Below are 20,659 nucleotides of genomic sequence, written 5' to 3' on the forward strand. Positions count from 1 at the left end.
TAAGAGAAGAATACGCTTGGTTAGCTGCCTGGAAAGAGTAAGAAAAGTCTGCTGCCTTGCCCGAGCTTCTAGCAGCTTTGGAAGGCTTCATGTCATATTTTCCTGCGCTGCTTTATAACAGGGTTAGTTTGCCGAGCATGTTTGGGGACGAGGCACGCAGAAGAACACAACCAGCTTCTCAGCGGCTGCTGGTCAGAAGCTGCCTTGAAACCAAGAAAACCTCCAAATTCAGAAGCTGGTAGCATCGCTCAGCAGGAGGACAGCTTGGGCTTTCAAGATGGAGATGGTGTTGGGAGAAACAGCCAGTGTCACTGTCCCATAGTCTGAATTCAGAGGTGATGAGGTCTGCAGACACCGCCAGGCTACCACAGGAGAAGCACCACCACCAAATGCCTTGGCTCTCCCCAAAAATCAAGGCAGCGCTGAGATTTATTTCAAAGGAGAAGCGTACAAGGTGCTGTACTCTGCTTTGGAGGAGGTAATGAACCTGCGCTCATTTTCCTGATTAATTACTCAAGGAAAGACTAAGTGTACGTGTGTGTGTATATATACACATGTATGTGCACGTGTGAATTCATGGACAGTCCTGCTTTTGCTCCACGAAGCCTCCCCCCATCCTGCACGGTTGAAATAAGATGCAGCTGACGACATTCTCTTTGCCTTTTTATGATATGGGGATGCGGTGGTATCAAAGCAGGCAGGATGAAAGCACAAAAGCTTCCTGTTTCCAGCTGTTTTCCTCAGCAAAGACTCTTTTTTCCAAAGATGATGCTTCCTTTTAAGGGGTTTTTAATCTGCAAACTGTTTCCTCAGTTTATTTCACTACAGTAAAATGTGTTCCCTTTAGGTCATATCTGTCTCTTAAAAACCAACCTGCCCTTTTCAGTAGTTTTATTTGCTACTCAAAAGAACAAACATGACTTTATAAAAAAACCTTTAATGAAGTACAAAGACCAATAAACCTTTTGCCACTAGAGCTGAAAATTTATAGTGATTTTTTTTTTTTTTTAAAGAGAGACCTTGAATAAATTAAATGGGGGAAAATATACCGACTACATAACACTTTAGGGTTTTAAGCAGTATTTAATACTGCATTTGTACCTGTTTAGCATACAAAAAAAAATAGGTTTAGATTTATGTCAAATATAAAAAAAAAAAAAAAAAAAAAAAACTTGGACACAACTTTAAATAATGGAAGAAATGGTGATTTGGATTTAAAAAAAAAAAAAAAAAAACAAACCAAAAAAAAAAACCTTCCAGCTGCTTCCATTACGTTAGTCTCTTTTCATTAAACTGATCTTTGTTTACTTTCCTCTAAAGTAAACATGTATAATTAAAATATATTGTGCCTCTCTCTGCGGCTCTGGTTCTGAATGTGGGCTTGTCGCAGTTGGAAATACCCGAAAGTGCTGCCAACAAGTCGCTGGGAGAGGGGCCCTGAATTTTAAGGTAAAAACGTCAAAAGGGGGAACCAGGGGTGGCTTTGGGCTCTTGGCCAAGCTGTTCCTGCCCAAGCTGTCCTCCCCAGTGCTTGGGCAGCTGCTGGTGGAAGCCCCTTGGTGGGTTCCCACCCGTTCCCTTCCCAGGTGGATGGGGAGCAAGCAGAGGAACCCCGAAGTGAGCTCTGGATGCTGCCACCAGAGGAGGGTGGCAGGTCCCGAGATGGCATCGAGGTCCCGAAACGGCAACGAAACCGAAAGCATAAGGCAGAGAAGCACCTCGGCTGGGTTGTGCTGCAAAGCTTTCTCTAACATATGTTTTGAATGGCGATGGTGTCCCAAATGCCAAGACGTGTTGAAGGATAGCTGGTTGTTTTTGGATGATTGTCCTATATTTACTGCTTACAAGTTTCATTGTTGTTGAAAGTCTGCTGTGGTCTGTAAATATGTTCTGGAGCTGTATAAAAATATCACAATTAACATATTCAGAAGGACAACAATTGTCATGGTTGAATGACTTAGAAAGTAGCACAGGCTGTAAACAGGATGTGCTGAAATGAACTAGCACTCCCTTCCCTTGCAATGGTCTCTTCAACAAACGTCTGCTTGGTATCAGCACTTCTGAAAATAAGCTTTGGATCCTCTAAAGGACATAATGCTCTGGTTTCAAAACCAGCTCCTCTAAGACGAGAAGCGTAGCTGGCATCGCTACCCTTGGAGGTAGCCAGGTTTGGTTGGGAAGTGATGGCTGGGTTCGTGTTCTCTAGCCTAGCAAAGTGCTGTGAAGGGAGAGGGGGAGGACAGATGAAAATTCTCCCCTCAATTCTGCTGGAAAAACCCTTCTAGAAAAAAACCCTTCTAGAAAAACCCTTCTGTTGGCAAATTCAGAAGTTAAGAGCAAGGCAGGATGTCCTGGGAAGGACTTTCATCCAGACATGGTGGGTGTAAAACTTCCCTTCCTTGAGCTTGTGGTTGTTTTTCCACTCTGTAACCTTAAGGAACGTAACAGCAAGAAGTATTTTATCGGAGTGGTGTAGTGTGCTCCACCAAGACCTTGAATAAATTGCCTCACTCCATGGAGGACACGTTGAACAGCTTCCCATCTCTGCAGGTTTAAGTGCTGTACCTTCATTTCAAAGGCTACCGTAGCTCTTGAAGGTCGATTTCTTTCTTAACAGTGGAAAAAGTAATGGAAGAGGAGAGAATTAGCTAAAAACAGCTTTTAGAAAGCTATGGGCTCTTTCACAGGTTGAGTTCTCAGCAGCGTTCTCCAAAGTCCCTGTAACTTAAACAGGAGACTTGAATGACGAGCTAAGGACAGGATTTCCAGCAACACGTTGGAACTTCTCCTCTTGGCATCGTTCCCTGCTGGAGCTGCTGCTTTCCATAATGTTGGGAGGAGTAATTTCATCTTGGGTTTGGGTAGACATCTGGGCCTCGAGTCCAGCAAGGAGGACCAGCTGCTGAAACGGTTTCCATCCTTTCCTTACAGGTGGCTTTTGTGTTTGTTTGGTTTTTTTTTTTTTTTTTTTTTTTTTTTCTGAGTTGCCTTGCAAAGTTATTGGGGCCTTTTTGGGAACAGCGAGAGACTCGAAGCCCCGTAAGTTTCTTCCGAGCATATGGCCAGGCTGAAAAATAGCAGATGCTGCCTGAGCAAAGGGCAGCGCCTCAGAAGGTGGGAGATGAAGGAGGCTTCAAGAGCCCCTCTCTCAGTGATCTCTCAGTTCAAAATCAAACGCTGCCATTATGTAAGTTATCCCTGGCACAAGCTTCAAGGCTTGCAGCCATGCCTCAGCTGTTCCTGGAGGAGTGGAAACTTTCCAAAAGCGCAAAACAACTTCTCAAACTTGAGTTTTGTCAAATGCAGTTGACTCAAGAGTCCAGCGAAAAGACCTTGCTAACAGTCTTAATGTTGGATCCCAGAAGCTATACAGGAGAGATGGTGAAGACAGAGGAATTGGAGCAGATTTATTTGGGGTATTCCTTATTATCCTGTAAAAAAGACAAAGCCTTGAGTGTTCCTGGAATGATCTGGTTTGGAGAAAGGAAGCATCGTTGCTAATTCTTTATATACTAGGGAATAACGTGTGCTGGAGCTGGCCATGCTCAGGGTCTGTATTTGAAAGCAACCCACGTATTGGGGCAGGTGGCTGAAATCCGTGTCCACGTGCAAGATTGCTCCTGAGCGGGCAAGGCAGCGGTACCTGTGACCTCCTGCGGCTGTTCGGCGAGGATTGTCATCCCTGTATTGTCGTCAGCAAGCCTAACGAGTGGGTAGTGCTCTGTGTATTCTGCAGTGATGAATTAATTTGGTGTTCATTGTGGTAGCGCTGATCATAATGAATTAATTTGGCATTCATGCGGATGTCATGCTTTTTTTTTTTTTTTTTTAAAGCTTTTCTGTTACAATGCAGAATTAGTAGACACTTAAAGCATTACGCATCCGATTCAGTTGTCATCATAACCTGTTTATACTGTTCCCTTGTCTGGATGTTGCAAGCGCATTGTGTTCGTTTTCTGGAGAAAGACTTGCTGGGTGGCAGCGGGGAAGGCTTGGATAGTGGTGATGTGGCAGCAGCGAGGCGTTCAGGAGTCGTTTTGCTCTCTTGCCCTCCCGTTTTGGAGTACCTGAGAAAACCACGGGGGTGTAGGAAACACGTGGCTGGTCCTAGACAGCTTGGGGTGAGAAAAGGGAGCTTAGTTCTGCTACGTAGGCCCCAAATCAAAATGCATCACCGCTAATTAGTGGCGACATTGAAGAAAAATAGACTTCCTTTTGTAAATATTGAATGGTGAAAATCGCATGAAGCGTTTTGCTCCTTTCTTTGTATTTTAATCCCCAAATGTGTCCGATTAAGATAAACAACATGGGTGTATGTCTCTCTTTTTGAGAGTTGGACTGCACATGCTTTTTCTTTTCCATTACAAAGTGGTTTGGGTGAACTGGGAGGCTGCTGGTGAGCTGAAACTGTTGGAGTTGGTTTCAAACTGATTTGACATGTCCTCCTCCTGCAGGACATGTGTTTAAAGTATGAACTACTCCCTTGATGCGAGCCAAAAACCTTTGACCAGATGCATATTTAATTAATGGATGCTCTCGTATTTAGTTCTGCGTATAACGTACATTAAAACTTAAGACAAAAGATGGAAATCTCACTAGAGACCCCGTGAGGAGGTGCCTTACACACGCGGTACCATTACCTGGGATTTCTTGTTCATGAAGTGAGGAGTTGTGAGTGATCTGGGCCTGAAAAGGTACAAGCAGTGGGAAGAGAACCAGAGCTGCAGTCAGCAGAGCATTGCGAGCCTCCTGTGCCGTGGTGCCAACTTGACATTGCACCACAAGATTGGGCCAGAGGAAAAATGATGCAATTATCCCAGCATTTCTTTTCTGCCCTGAATCAAGGGGAAACTTCTAACTCTTGCTTGCAGTTGAAAGAAAAAAAGAAAAACACACCAAAAACCAACCAACAAACAAAAACAAACAAACAAAAGCCATGAGCTGAGGTTAAGACACCATGAAAACTAAAAACAGAAATCAAAGAAAGGAAGCTTTCTTTGAACATTGCGGAGTTGCAAAATTGCAGGCTCAGTCTGAGGCCTTCCTTGGGACCAAGGAGTCTCCCTCCTGACCTTTCTCTCCTTGCAAATTGAAGTCTGCGAGTGTGGAAAGAAAAAATTCGCATCTGCCAGCAGTTTGCTCAGGTCCGTAGCCAGAGCCCCTCCTTGGCAACCAAATCGATCCCATTCCGATTTCCAACTTTGATGGCAAATGCATTTTAAGAAGCTTTGTGAGAGGTGGTGGCTGTTGGAAGCCCAGACCTGTACCAGCACCACTTGTGCATGAATTTTGGTGGTTTCCATCCCCAGCCCGTTCCCAGTCGAACCAGCGGTTTGTCCTTCTGCCAGAGGCTGCTCGAAAGAGAGAGGATTAAAGTCAGGTGAAGTCACAGCATGGCCTTGAAACTGTAATAAACTCCCTTGCCTGGAAAATCCTTTCTCACTACAGCATGATGGATCAGTTAAAATGTCTGTAGCATTGATTTCTGGTGGATTTCTCCCTTGTCAGTTCATATTCGGTGCCCAGAAACACACGGCTCGTCCTGCGATAGCGAGGGGTCCGGTAAATAGCAAGTGTTGGCTACAGGCTGTCGTAATGCACTTTAAATGCAAATACATCCAGGGCAGTTTTAATGGCATTTTCATATAGATGAAGTCATTCTAAAGTACACTTAAAATTAAAGCGCTGTTCTCCAAAGACTACGAGTGTGGCAGAAAATGTCCTGTCGTTTCGTTGGAGATTTTTCTTCTGTCTCCATCTGATTTGCCTTTCATCGGCTTTGCATGGTTTGCAATCAGGACGGGATCATTTCTTTTGTCGTCCATCTAATTTGTGACTTTTGCAACAGCCAGTTGGACGATCTGGACTGGTGGAGGTTGTTTTTTGGTTGTTTTTCCCTCTTTTTAGAAAAAAACCTTCGCCTTTTCCAGTTACACATTCCTCACTAATCTTTCTGTTTCCAAGAAACATAAATATTGGGAATTAACCAGTCATGTACTGGCCAGAGAGGTACAGAACCCAGCTGCTGGTGTGCTCTGCAACAAAATCTGGTTTCGATAACGGCATCGCAGCGGAGTGTATACAGAAACGGCCCCAGCAGATGCGCCCGCGATCCCGAGCCATCCGCTCAACGCAAACTAGCGATCCCTGAATTTATTCCCCACCCAAAACAGAAAGAAGTTTGCATGTTTTTAGTTTTTTTTTTCCTGTGTAATGACCCAAGCCAGCCTTCATCCCTTGTGTCATGGGCAGGGGTCCTGCTGGAGATGCAGTGATCCCCAAAGCGGTGGTGAGGAGCTGGAAGCCCCCAGCGCAGAGGGGTGAGGAGCCAACCCCTTCCCCGTGCTGCTGCGAGCTCGCTTCTGCCTCCAGACCTCGCAGAAAAGAGGCCTTAAGCCCTCTGGATTGCCTCCACTAATTATGGCTTTCATTTATTTGTTTTTGCACCCTCAAAGTCACCAGTCAACTTTAACAGTTAGGGACGGTTTGGGTCAAAGTGAAACTGCACGAGTGATAACAAATATTTGCATCTTTTATTAATAGGTAGGAAAAGTCCCTAGATGTACCTTGCACCTACGTGCCTTTACCATAAACCTTCCTGCACGGTCTGCTTGTGGAATCGGGTCTCAGGGTGAGCTGGAGATCTGTGCCAGACCCCATCCAGCCCTATTTAGATGCCAGGACCCTGGTTTTTACAGAAGTTCTTGGATTAAGCTGAGGGTGCCCCCGGAGCCCTCCCCAGGAGGGTGCGATGTATGGCAGCGGCACTGCCCATGCTTAACGAGGTTCCCAACGCAGTGGAACCGATCAGTGAATTATTAGATGCTGTTCCCTACAATTATTCAGCTTATTTTAGCAATTTGGGAGAGGGGTGCTCCTTGTGAATCCAACTCTTTGTGTATTTTTGTTAATTAGGAGCTAAATTAAATCCAACGTTTGGAGCTGTCACTACTCGCACGTCCTCCGTGCCTGTCTTTGCTCTATCAAAAGGCTTTGGGGTCCTTCTGTGGGTAATAAATCCTACAGGTGTAAACCTCAGGAATTGTCTAGTTTTCATGACTAAAGCACAAATTTACCTAATGTTTCATGGCACAGTAAAATGTGCATCATGGTATTACTGCTCTGCTGGAAAAACTTTGGATACGGAGTGCCAGCTTCTTCATATAACAACTCGGAGTGTTACGGTGCAAGCGTGCATCACTTCTTAGAAATGTCATCTGCGTATCAGGCTAATGACACTCCTTGAAGCTTGGGTTCTTGAAAGAGCTCATCTTACGTGGCTAAACATGAAATCATTCATTTGGCTTGGGCAGCGAAGCCGCGTTTCTGTGATTCTTCTCTTCCACAAGCCCATGTGCTTTGTTTATAGCATGTTAGCACACGGCTGTCTCACAGAACGTCAGGATGTTGGAGCTGCATGCGGATTTTCCATGGAAAGCCCATGCTTCCATAGGCTGCACGAATGCACAAAACAAAAACGTCGATTTAAACTCAACGCAGAGCTCCCAGAATCATCTAGGTTGGAAGAGCCCTCCAAGATCTCCGAGTCCAACCTCTGAGCGAACGCTAACCAGTCCTCCACTAAGCCATAATCAGGATTTTAATCAAATGTCTGCCACCACCTCTTGGCTTCGACTGCTAGTTTGGAAGTCAAATGCCCCGTTGCTTCATACCGAGACCTTCATAATCTGGGAACACAAGGAGAGTGGAAGTAATCTGCCCCTAAATATTTCTAGGATGCAGCGTAGAATGCATGTATGGGGTTCAGGTAAAATTAAGTACTTTAGTATAGATTATATATAAACATACAAATTAAACACTGTTTTATGAACTCTATAACTGAAAGAGTCCTAAGAAATAGATGCTTTCCTACTAATGTGTCCTCTCGGGTTAAAATCAATCAAACATTTTGCTTCGGACCCTGTGTCCAGCACAGCACTCTCAACCCTAAATCGATCCAAAACCAGGACAACATCAAACCTAGAGTATCCTGATGAGCTGCAAAGGGCGTTACAACACTTGGCAACCCAGTACCTTAAACTTTATTGTACTGTCTGCTTACAGTTTCATCAGATCTGATAGGAGCTGATTAAATGCCGGAGTTATGCAAATGGCATGGATACGTGAAAGTCGGCTGTCCTTACAGGCAGAAAGGCTGTCGTATGTGTGTTAGAAAATAGCTTATGTAACTGTGGAAAACACAATGTGAGGTTTTATGACCTCATCCGAAGGCGGGATAATGCAGTCCTTTGTGATGAATATTAAGATGGAGAACAGTTTAGGTTGTTTACCCTGTTGATGTCTTATAGCAAGTGCTGTCAAGTGGTGCCTCAGACTGTCCGCGGGTATTTGTATAGACTGTGAAAATCCAGGCGTAAAGTAAAATGACCATCTGATTCGAATGAATTTTCCAATTATTTGTGGCTTTAACAGAAGCTATTGAAGTGTATTGTATATATTTGGCAGCTGGTCCTATTTCCTTGGAAGAAAAAAAACAAAACAAAAAAAACCTAAAGCTTTGTATCTAATCCCTTGAGCAAACCAATAGTAAATTGTTTATCAAATAAGTCGTAGAGTTTTTCCCATTTTGAGCCTGTGCTTTCTTTACGTTGCTCTCACGGAAAGGCTAATTGTATGCAACTTGATGCTGGAGGTGCACGGCGTCGCTGTTTGTGCGCTCCTCTTCCCTCACCGAGCTGTTGCCTGAGCTTTGTGCAACTTCCCCCATCCTGTGCCGCAGTCTGTCAACATCCTCTGCTGCTTCCCGCGTCGGAGTGAAGTTTTCTTCCCCGGCTTCCAGGGCCCTGCAGTCTGTGCTTTTGTTCGTGCCTCCATCTCCTGACTCCTTTCTCTCGCTGAAGTCAGTCCTTGACTTCTCCAGTCACCTTCCAGATTCATGCAGCCCTTCTTCCAGATCCCCCCCCGTCTATTTATTTATCACGTCCTGATGATATTTAGCTCAGAATCTTCAAAAAGCCTTGCATCAATGGATCTGCATTTTCAACTTGCCAGTCCTTTAGCATACGAAATGTCCAGGTGACCAACTTTTATTCTTCCCTTCATCTGCTGGCCTTTAATCCTCCTTCTGTACTTTGTCATTTTCCGCTCGGCTCATTTGTTATTGAGTTCTTCAGCTGTAATGCTCCGAGGGAAAAAAAAAAAAAAAAAAAAAAAAAACCAAAAAAAACAGTCTTTTGGAAAATCAAACGCTTAGCAGAAAAGGTCTCAATCCACAAGATGGGTTTGTTTAACTTAATTTGTATTAGCAGTATCTGACACGCTGTTTGTAAGGTGCTTCAGAGCACAAAGGGGTAATAGCGATCCCGAGGTATCTGTTTATCATACTTGTCTGCGGATGGTAATCATAATTAGAGTCTCGGATTTTTCCCACCCTTCTCATTTTTGACACAACTGTAATTCATACAATGGGAAATGCTAATCAAACATTACTGTGGTGCGTACACAAATCTCTCTTGTGTAGAGATCGCGGTCCTCTTCCTTCTAGTTTGAAGATATTTTGACTGCTAAATCCCTTATAAAATTACTTTGGGTTAATACGCTATTTTTTTCCTTGAAGATAAAAGTGGAATTTTAAGATATTTGTCTCTTCCTTCACTGTTCTGTGTATTTTAGCTCATGTTAGCAAATCAACCCAGTTGGCAGGCTCTTTAGGGGAAATACTCGGGGTTAGCATATAAAAGGGGTTTCTGATACAGGTCAGGTTGTACTGGCTGGCTTCAGAAGTGAAGTGTGTATTTTGCAAATAGACCACTTGCCATACACACTCAACGTATGGGCATAATTATTACTTTATGTATATATTTTTTTAGCAAATAAACTGTATCTTTGGTTGTCTATGGTAAAATTATAATGATGAAAAAGGTGGTGGTTTTATTTGTAGTCCATACCCTTCCTGTTTCTCCTTTATCCAAACTCCTTTCCTCAAGGACCTTAGTGCTGAAGCCCTCAGAGATCAGCTCATACCATTCACCCAACCTGCTTTTATCATTCTTCTGTTCTGTCACTCCAAAACCAGCACCACAAAAGCCCGTCTAGGGAGGGATTTTCATATTTTCGAATGTACTTTCCCCAGTAAACATGGGCTACCTATTCCTGAACTGTCACTCCTGCTCCTCTTAGCTGCCTTGGGTACCTTTTTTGTGTGTTTTTGTGCCATTTTTTGTAGCATCTTCACTGCCAGACTTTCCATTGCAATCCTTCTGGTGTCATCTTTGCCCTCTGTCTTTTGGGGAGGTCAGAGCATATAACATGTTACTCTGATTTTATGATGCTACAAATGAAACAACAGTCTGAGCCAGCAACCCTCGACCCAAGCACAGCGTCCGGGAAGACGCCCACTCCTCACATGCAGGACGAGCACTGCTTTTTTAACACCCTTTTCCTTGGCACCTTCCCCCAGCGCAAACACATTACGCCATTTTAAGGGAGGTTAAGCAAATGTATTAATTCTGAGTGCAGTATGTTGCCTTTTGGCTTTGGGAAATCATATTAAGTAATTTGCTTTCACCAACAACTTCTTGGGAGACTTCCCTTTTGCTCTAGTCGTCCATAACCGATCCCATTTGCTGCATAGGTAAATTCAAGAGCACGGCACTTAGCATCTGTGAAACGCGTGCTCTAGTTGGTCACAAAGGATAAAATGTCATTTCAAGCATTTTTGTGCTCTTGAGTGTTAAAATATTTTCCAAATTTGTTACAGGATTTTTGGATTTCTAACACGGTTCTATTTCTAAGCTACTAACACAAGTAACTATATCAATATTATTTTGCACTTGCACGAAATTATCGGTCTTCAGGAATTATCTTTGGCTTGCTCTGTCGTTTATTCAGCCCCTTTCAAAGAATACATGGCCCTAGCACTAAGTTAAAGAAAAGTTAAAGAAACAATTCTGTATTTCTTGCTCTGAAACTGATGGGTAAAGGCCAGATTTTTCACGGGCATGCTTCTGAGTACAGGCTGCTCATGCAGCTACTGTATTACCACGTTCTCTAAAAGTCATGATTTCGATTGTGCTGCTTCTCTGGATATTGCTGTTTAAACATGCAATATTATTTATTCTGGATTCGGCGAACAAAAATACGAAAGATGAAATTTCAGACTTAACTGAAATCAAATACAAATCAAATGGAACTCCCACAGAAGCCAAAATTCACCCGGGTCCTTTCAAAGCAAGGAGGTTCAGCCAATGAAAACAAACTGAATTTGCCCTTTTGGCTCTCTTTATTTGAGCATTTCTTAAAAAAAAAAAAATAAATGTATGTAATGGGTGCCTCTCTATTTACTTGCATGAGCATAGTAATCAGGTTACTTAATTTGTGGGCAGAAGTAGGGATGACAGCATGAGAAGGGTGGGAAGAGGTGATCTTAGATGATCTTTAAGGTCCCTTCCTACCCAAGCCATTCTGATATCAGTGTTGCCATTTACTGGGGTAGAGTGTGAGAATATCATTTTCTAGCTTGTGATTTTAGGATTTCATGTACGTGCTCGAAATCGTTATTGGAAGTGGTGGGAGGCTCAAATGAAATTATTTTCCAGAGTCATCTAATTTATTGTCCTGCGTTATTGCTATAGTGTTGGATGATTTCCCAAGTATGTTGGCTTATACCTGCAAAGAGGAGGGTTTTTTGAGAGTAGGGTGGATTTCCAGAAAAATATATGCATATATTAATTTCTAAGCCTAACGCCTCCCTTTAGGAAGCTCTTAAGGGAATGAAATGTTTACCAAAAAAAAAGTTGAAGGAACTGGGTGTTACAGCCAAGGTCTAGAAGCCTTGCTTCGTGCTTCAGGATCATCGAGAGAGGTGGCAGGGCTTGAATCCAGCCAGCCTCAGCATCTCTTTTAGGATCCGCAGGATTTGCTTTCCCAGGTTGTGAGGATTTGCTTTTGGTAACGTCGCGTTGCCTCGTGCTTCTGATTAAGTGAGGTTAATTTACACGAGCCAGATTCTGGAGAAAATTACATATGTGTCCAAGTTCGTGCACTGTGGGATAAACCCAAGCTCTGAGAAGAAGTCACTGGAGATTTCTGCGTTGACTTTGGTGGCATTAGGGCTTCGGTGTCCTAATTACCTAAGTGGCAGTCCTCACGGGGTACTTAATAAATTCCCAGCGTTAGGTTTAGGGGACTGCAAAAAGATTTGTAAGATCTGCCATGCTAAATTATTAGCAATCCAGGCTAGATTAACTAGGTAGCAATTACTGGGGCTTTTTCTTCTCGTCGGAGGGAGAAGTGCTGTTGGTTTGAGCTCCGTTTAGAGGGGGACAGAAGTTAGCTGGGTTGGCCTGTCGATAGCTCGCTGGATCATGCTGAAAGAATATTTTTAACTGAGATAGGCAAGGTGCAGATGTCCATCTATTTATTGAGTGCTCCTGTGTTTTACCCCACTGTATAACCCCTTTGTGGCCACAGGCAGAAGGAAGGGCTGAGAGCTCTGGGTGTATCACACAGGTAAATGGGAATTCCACTTGAAAATGCAGGAAAAAGAATATTTCTTGGCAAATCTACAAACACAGTAAAATTATTATTTTTTTTTTCTATTTCTAACACTAGTTTTCATCCTAGTAAGCTCCTGATTTCCCAGCTAAAGAGCTAGTGTTCTTTTTTTTTAAAAAATAAAAAATCTTAATACATCTTATTCTTCAGCTCTGGCTTAGGTTTTTATAGGGCTCCCTGATGTGTTTGAGACCAAGTTCCTTCTTTTTTGACTGTAGCCGAGATAAAGAATTAGTAGTTTAAAACAATAACTACATGTTCCACTGTGATCAAGGAATTAGATAATCTGGCATGTTTGCTTAAGGGGTCTGTATCTTGGGGCTTTTATAGGGCAGTATTAAAGCCCTGAGCCTTCTTATTATGCCAATACCCAGAAGATTGCTTTAATGAGAAGTAAAGGGCCTTTTTCCAATTACAAGGGAATAACTGTATTAAGTTCCTGTGTTATGTCAACCTGCTTTGATTTGATTACTGCGAAAGAAATGGATTTATCTGTCAGTGTTACTTAATTAAGCCTTCTCATTGATGTTTTGCAGAGTAATATAGTGTAGTTTGCACATTTAAGTCTAAATACAAAGAAAATTGGTCGAAAGCTAAGACACGACCCCTGAAGATAAGGCACAAGAGCCATTGCTTGTCATTTTCTGATCAGAGTCCAGAACTTTTAACTTCGGTGGGCGAACTTGAGCTTTGTATGGACTCAAATTAAAGCAAAGCAAATGATAAAGAGCAACCCAGCCCTGAGGTATGTGTTCTTCCTGGGTCATTTTAAGGATCTGATGGTGCCCTCTGGCCATGGGCACCTTGGCTCAAGGGAGGAATTGGGGATAACACAGCAAAGGGTGCCAGAAAGGAGAAGTGGGCAGGGTTCACCTCTTCCCCAAAACCATCTGTTTGACTGTAAGCCCATAAGTAACCTTTCCCTTCTTGGGAAGGGTGCCTGGGGCTGCGTGTGATCCCCCTCTTGCCTGTTCTTAGGGCCACTCGGTAAAAAAAGATCCCAAAACGCAGTTCTCAGGTGTTTGCTTAGGTGACTCATTGCCGTGCCCCAAGACCACGGCATCTGTATTCTTAAAATATAAATAAAAAGTACAGTATGGCAGCCCAAAAAGCCTGCTAAAGCACTCAAATCTTGCTCCTAGCCCTGACCATAAACCAGTGTAAGGGGCCTTGGCGGCTCGGCACTGCTCCTGGCACGCGTGTTGGGGTACACGAAGAGGTGTAGGAAATATTGAGGGATGTGCACGATGTCAGCATCTCTGCGTGTGCGTCTCTCTTGCTAATTTTTCTAATGGATTTAATATGGATTTTGGAAGCTGTGCTCCAGGGTGGTGCGATGCCCATCAAAGTCAATGGGATAATATCCATTGATTTTTAACAGGCGATGGATCAGGGCTCTACAGAGTTAATTGCCTGTTACATAACACAAATGATTTTTAAAAATATGCCTAATTAACCTAATAGAATGGTTGATCTGATCTGTCAGGTAAATGATACACATTTTCTTTCTTTTTCTGGAGCTTAATTAAATATTTACCTAAGAGTGTCTTGTGCTATTAACACGTTCATCTGTTATTGAGATAATAGGAATTGTAATTGAGGGAAAGTATTAAACTATACACTTTTTTTTTTTTTTTTTTTATGTTGGAAACCAACCAGATTTGGTCACAGCACCTGTATTTCGAAGTGCTAATGACCATAGCTGTGTCTCAGGCGACTCAGGTTCCCGCTACTCCTCCAGGAGTGGCTGAAGCAATACCAGGTGGGGAGGTAGCTCTTGTGTTTGTAGTCTTAGGGAGCACTCAGAGTTTCTCCAACCAGCAAAAAAAAAAAAAAAACAAACGCATCTTTTTCCAATTAGATTAAAGCTACTGTTTGTGCGTGGCAAAAGGCAAGCAAGGTTGTTATTTCATTAGGGCGCTGGTGGGCACACGGGAGTAAGTTAGAAAATAGCACTGAAACGTGCAATAACGCTATAGATCGACGCCAGGCACATTCCTTGATATTTAGCACACAGTATGTAAAAAAACAAAGCAATATGGTCCATCAAGGTACTCAAGGATGTGTTTGTGTTGAGTGTGAGTGATCTCAGCTGAATTCACACCGGTGTGAACTGGGGTTTTGGTGGAATTACTCGCAGGCTTCCCTGAAACGTGTGCTGAGGTTGCCGGTGTACGTCTACCCATCCAATTTTTAGGCCAGAGGAAAGTCTCGTGAGACTCCCAACTTGCTTTGGTAGAGGTTTTGTGATGGCTGTGGTTGTGTAAGTGTACATCTCCTGGGCAGAGGGTGCCAGGCCTGCAGGAGGTGGATGTCAGTGACTTCTCCTGGGCCATGGGGTGACCTCCGGCCTTGAGGTGCGCGGCCTTGTGTTGGGCACCCATGGGACACGGCCTCAGCAGCTGGGGTGTGTAGTGAAAAAGGTCCTATGTCTTTTTTTCATTGTTCCCACAAATGTGGAGCCTTGAAGCATCACAAGGAAGGTTTAATACTAGTAAATTGGTTTCATTGACAATATCTCATTTTTTACTGGGAAAAACCCGGGGAAAGTGGAATGGAAATACCACCATCAGAAGAAATACTGGGGATTATGAAATGTGGAGAGCACCTTATGCAAAATGTTTGATGTGATTTTTGTCAGACTGTCTGAAATGCTGTGTGTCTCCTAACGATTGCAATGAATTTTGTATTAAACAGGGAAGGCCAAACCCGAGCTACCTGCTATGTGCTGAGCTTTAGGAATGTGCTTTTCTGTGCCAAAACGTTTTTCTAAAATGGTAGCCTCGCCAGGGTGGTGAGAGTTAACACCCTAAATACGTCTTTACTTGAACTTCCCAGTTGCTCTGTTTTCTCAGATTTTGTTTTTTACTGTTTGACCATACCTGGTTTTGTGCTGGAGGCTCTGGCAGGACTCGAAGTGGTCGAATGCAGCCGCTCCTCAGCGGCGAGGAGCGCTGAGCCACTGGAGTAATTTTATGCTCAAACCTCAGGTTCCTGAGGGTCCGGTTCATTTCTGCTGTGAATTTAAATGAGTTAATTTAAGCAGTGGGTCAGAAGCCACTACCATCGTAGTAGCCCTGTGCCTGATTCTTAATTAAAGGCAACAGGAGATTAATTTGAAACATTAATTTAAAAGTGCCTATACAAAAGGAAAGAATTATTGCAATAAAGCCTAAAGAACTTTTTTGTCCCTAGATGTAGAAGACAGAACTAGCTCAGGGTCCTGGGGGAATACAGGACATCCTAGTCCATCCAGGGTAAGTATATCTAATCTTTTTCCCCAAACCAGACATCCTGCATATGTAAATTTGCAATCTTAAATACGAGTTTTACACCTGATTGTGCAGAGAAATGGGCATGCAAAGTTGGCAGCGGTCTTGTGTTCCCTTTAAAATTGCCTTTTTTTTTAAAAAAAAAAAAAAAGCAAAAAAAAGCATTCAAACCTGATCCTGTGATTGAATTTGGCACCTGCTCCGCTGCTGCTAACAGGTAGTGAGAAGATTAATTAATCATTTTGCCTGGTGTGGTAGCAGCCACCTGGCCGTGGAGCAGCGAATGCTGGTGTTGAACATTTTGTAGTGAGGTTTTTTTTTTTGGGGTGGCTGGTGCTGATGCCCCCAAAGAGGGCCGAGGCAGCGCAGCTTCTCGAGGAGATGGGGAAGGGACCCCGAGGGCAGGCTGGTGTTCACAGCACCAGCTCCCAGACCCTTTTAGAGACCCTTTAGCCGTGCAGACCCTTCAGCCATCTCGGGCTGCAGCGGGGCCGAGCGCTGCTCCGTGCAGAGCCCCCCTGCACGCCCGGTGCTCCAGCGTCACGATCGTTATTTCTGTTTACATCCTGCAAAGGCATGAAGTACTCTTAGGCTGGGCAAAAAGTGGCTGAGCTCTCACTCTACGCCCTTATTCAGCCAGTTTGTTTAAATTGCTTTTTAATTGTTTTCTAATTAACGTGAAGGAGCCAGGCTGGTGAGCAGCGCAGGCTGCTGCTTGGTGCCCCCGAGTGCTTTTGCTGCTCGTCCTTGGGCCCGTCTTTCCCCTCGGGGTGGGTTTTTGGTAGGTGCCCATGTTCAAAGGGGGTCCCCAGGTGCTGCCCGGCAGGGACCCTGGCCCTGCCACCGAGGGCTGGAAGCCCGACACCTTTTCTTCCCTCCCGCTTAGCATCCATTACGTCATTACCGCTCGCGTCTGTCACTTTTATTTTTATCCCCTTTTTTTTCGCTTGACACTTGTATTGCTTCCCGGGGAAAAATGTTTTGAAAAGTAAATTCTAAATTTGCACACACAATTATTTATGCATGCAAAAACTTGAATGTGAGCGCACAATTAAGTTTTGCGATAGAAAGAAAAGAGCACGAGCCTGGGGAGAATTCTGGACTTTCAATCAAGGCTGTGCATTAACTTGCAGAGTTACACCCCAAACAGCCTGACCTCTCTCTGTTTCCCTTTTTGTGAAGTGATGCTGGTGTTTCCACGCTGGGAGAATGAGTTTCTTGTGCGCTCTTCCGAAGCAAAGAAACAAAACATTACACAACTCCCTGCGCGGCCAATATTTGCAGTTAATTTTAAGATTTGGCTAATCTGCTGACTGAGAGGGGAAGGTTACTCTCAGGCTGTTTTTGAAAGTTAGGGCCTGATCCTGCCAAGGTTTGATAAATTCATTCCTCTGTGGGTACTGTGATGCTGCTGATCACCCCAAAAATACTCGCAGGCCAGCACAGGAGGGGCAGCAGGCATTCACAGGTCACTTAGAGAAATGTGTGCACAAGCACTAGCACCACGGAGGGTTATTTTTCAGTATAAAGTTATTCTCCACACCCACTGTGTAACAGTCTTGGAAATTCGTTTTATAGGCACTTGCACGCATATAGCAGCGAAGTGATTCAGAGAGCAAACTTCTACATAGAAATAAATTTTAAAAGCAAAACATTAAAAGAAATACTTCTTCCTTTTTTTTTTTTTATGTTATGGGTAAGAAGATTTTCATGCTAAGAGGGCCTTTTGCTGCATTACACAGCAGAAAGCTCCAGGAACCTCATCTCAGTTGCCCATTCAGGATTACCCACAGAGCAAACCAAAGTCAATTGCTAACAAAATAAAAATTTGAAACAGCTTTAAAAACGCTCTGGAACGCATCACTTCCAGCGGAATCAATAGAGGAAAACAATAAAAGGACTAATATTTCTTATAGATGACTTAAGACTTAGAAGGGGAATATGGGCCTGTAGGTTTTGAAAAATGCTGTAAAAATGTGTAAAATTGTTTTTCCCCACTTTGTTAACAGAACTATGGAGATGGGACTCACTACGATCATATGGCGAGCAGAGACCTCGGGTCACACGACAATCTCTCTCCTCCTTTTGTCAATTCCAGAATACAAAGTAAGAAACGATTTCCTAACTTAACTGTGGTTTTGGAAGTGGAATTAATGAACGAGAAATAAAATTCTGAGGGTATAAAATCCTTATCCTCATTCTTGGAGCAATTGCACTCGGTATAAGGGTGGGAACATGCTTTTTTTTTAAAGCTTCCATATGATTACAAAACGTACATGAGTTGCATTTACTGAACAGGCTGTTTTCCTCTCGTAAGGGGGGGGTATGACTTCTGATGTGATAACTATTTGCTGAAGGAGGTAAATCTATGCGTCCTAAGGCACAGCTTTTCCTTTCTAAGATGTGACCGGTTGGCAGAGAAAATAAGGATGTGCTCTGAGCAGGACTTGAAGAGTAGGAAAGGCTTTCTGAAAGCTTTAGAAGTCTATGTTCACAGAAGGGAACAGACAGATAGCTGCTGAGGGACACCGAAACCCTTGTTTGTTTTGGAGCGTGGTGGGTCGCTGCCTGCTGGGACCTGTGAGCTGCAGGCTCCCGGGTTGCAGATGAAGGTGGCTGCAGCATGTTCGGCTCACAGCAGCGAGATCTGCCCGAGGCGTTTGGCAGGGACCCTCCTTCTGCCCCACGCCCCATGATAGGAAGTTTTGACACCCCTGAATAACCATTTAGCTTTAGCAGCAAGCACCGCAGCAGTATGAAGCGAGGCTGTAATTATTTGTCAGTGAATGATAGCTACTTTCTTTAATTACGGTTGATAAATGAGTTTGGTTAAAGTAAATATATGATGTAAAAATATTAGTAATGTTTGCGCTTGGCCAAGATCACACCCTTCTTCTGCAGTTGTCAATGAACTAACCAAATGCTTTGCTTTAAAGGGTTGAATGCAAGCCAAAAAAAACATGGAGCTGTAACTGTGATATATCATTCTTCAGCTCTAATATATGTCCCTAAAATATGCCTTGTCTTTTAATATTGGGAAATATTTGTGAGTTGTTTAACATATGGGACAATGTTGGAGCTTGTAGTCATTTGTATGTATTCGCGTACAAAACATGGTTACAACAGTTTTAAAGGGTCTAATATAAGCCAAAAAAAGCATGGAAATTTCAACACTCCCTTCTTAACTCACGCCATGGGGCTTAGGTAGTGCACAGAGACACTTCACAAATAGCCACACACTTCTGTGAAACCCACTGGGCTGTGGGATGCTTTCAAGTTTAACCTTTAATTTGAATCTGAAGAACTTAAAAGTGTCTCTTGCTTCTGCCTGCCCTTAGGTTACAGAAAAATCTCATTCCTGTCTGATTGTTTTTGCCAATCTTACTGAAAATACTGGTTTCGCTTGGTTTAAGACGTTTGTTTTCTAGAAGCGTGTTCAGAGGCACACTGAATTAAGCCATGTAGGACTCTTAGAAATTTTGGATCCCCCATTTTGGTGTTGTTCAAGTCCCAGTTGTCCCCAGCGGAGAGGTTTGCACAACCACTGCTAGCCCAGCTGTGGGCTCTGTGCTCCAGATGTCTTCTCCTGCCCTTGGTAGGGGCTAGGAGCATGGCAGTGTCCTACAATTTCGTGTTCCTGAAGCACCCTGAAACTTTTGTCTGCTTATACAACTTGAAATTTTCAAGTTGTTACATGTGCAAGCCTGTGCTATTGTGTGTGTGTGTGCTGCTGGGGCCATCAGCTGCCTCCTGCAGCTGAGTTCAACATAATTGTCTGGTAATTGGGGTGGACTCTTCTTAATCCATTTTGTCAGGCAGCAGAGGTGGCAGGGCCCATGCCCTTTTGTGCCGTGGTGTCGGTGTGTTTCTCGATGTGGGGCATTTATCTGGAGGAGGTAGGGATGGTGTGATGTGGACATTTCCCTCCAGTGGAAATTCTGCTGGGCATCCTTGGCCAGGATCTTCATTTTGTGTGGTGTGGGACTGGAGATGGGGCTGTGAGTACCTCTGCTGGGCTGGGTGACACTTGTAAATCCATGCTGATCACCTGAATCTGTGATTTGGGGAGTATTATAAATACTGCTGTGATGAATAGTGCATGTTGCTGTTTAACGGAGGTGCCCTGACCCCAGGACTTTGAACCCTCTGAAGGAGAGGTCCCCATAACTGCTGGTATAGCATGACTTGCACCTCCACAAGCAGGCAGTAACTTTCTTTTCATGCTGTTATTTCTCTTGGCAACTGATAGAGCCTGATTATCATCCATTTTGAACCAGTTTCGTACTGGTGCATGCTCCTGACTCGAACGAAGCTGCTCCTAACGTGAGGGGTGTGGCAGCAGCGAGGCCTTGTCACCTCTGGTTTTATTGCTCTTAAATAGCATAATTGGTACATTGATTAAATGTCTTGTCTTTACGAGTAAGAAATTATTAGTAATGCTTAAATCAGAAACAGGCTAGATAGCTATATGGTTAATATGTTTCACAGAAAAGAACCACAAATGGCAGTTCGATCTCATGTGCTGCTGCTTCTGCTCTCGTGCCGGTTTTAGAGCAGCTCGGTGCTGTTAACACCGACATCCCCTGAATCTTTGCAGCTTTTCATTTGCTGACCCCCTGCTTGTGTCCCAGACAGTGGTCTGGATGGGTCTGGTGCTGTCTTTATGGATGGAAAAGACCCCAAAAGTCCCAGGTGGGAATGGGACGGGGCTGCAGGCGGCCAGGCCCTGCTTTCCCTCAGAGCTGGGCCAGATGAGCGCCTCCCTGTCACACTCACCGTGTTCATTCCTTAAAATCTGTGAACCACAAACCTCTGCAGGGAGAGGGTGTGCTTAAATGAGGGCTTACGTTGTATTTTATTCTCCAGATGCT

General features: G+C 43.8%; 1 protein-coding gene across 12 annotated transcripts in view; it reads left to right on the plus strand.

The window, feature by feature from the left end:
* Positions 1 to 20,659, plus strand: part of LOC309889424 (transcription factor 4-like) — a 177,652-nt gene that overhangs the window by 40,024 nt on the left and 116,969 nt on the right. For 11 of the 12 annotated variants that reach the window (XM_082782257.1, XM_082782246.1, XM_082782256.1 and 8 more), the window contains 2 exons: positions 15,712 to 15,773; positions 17,798 to 17,894. The exons of the other annotated variant lie outside the window; for it this stretch is intronic. In XM_082782257.1, the coding sequence (XP_082638383.1) occupies positions 15,712 to 15,773; positions 17,798 to 17,894 (159 nt within the window). The remainder of the gene's footprint in view (positions 1 to 15,711; positions 15,774 to 17,797; positions 17,895 to 20,659) is intronic. 12 annotated transcript variants of the gene reach the window in all.

This window comes from Aythya marila, assembly GCF_965140915.1.
Source record: "Aythya marila genome assembly, chromosome: W".
Taxonomy (NCBI): Eukaryota; Metazoa; Chordata; class Aves; order Anseriformes; family Anatidae; genus Aythya; species Aythya marila.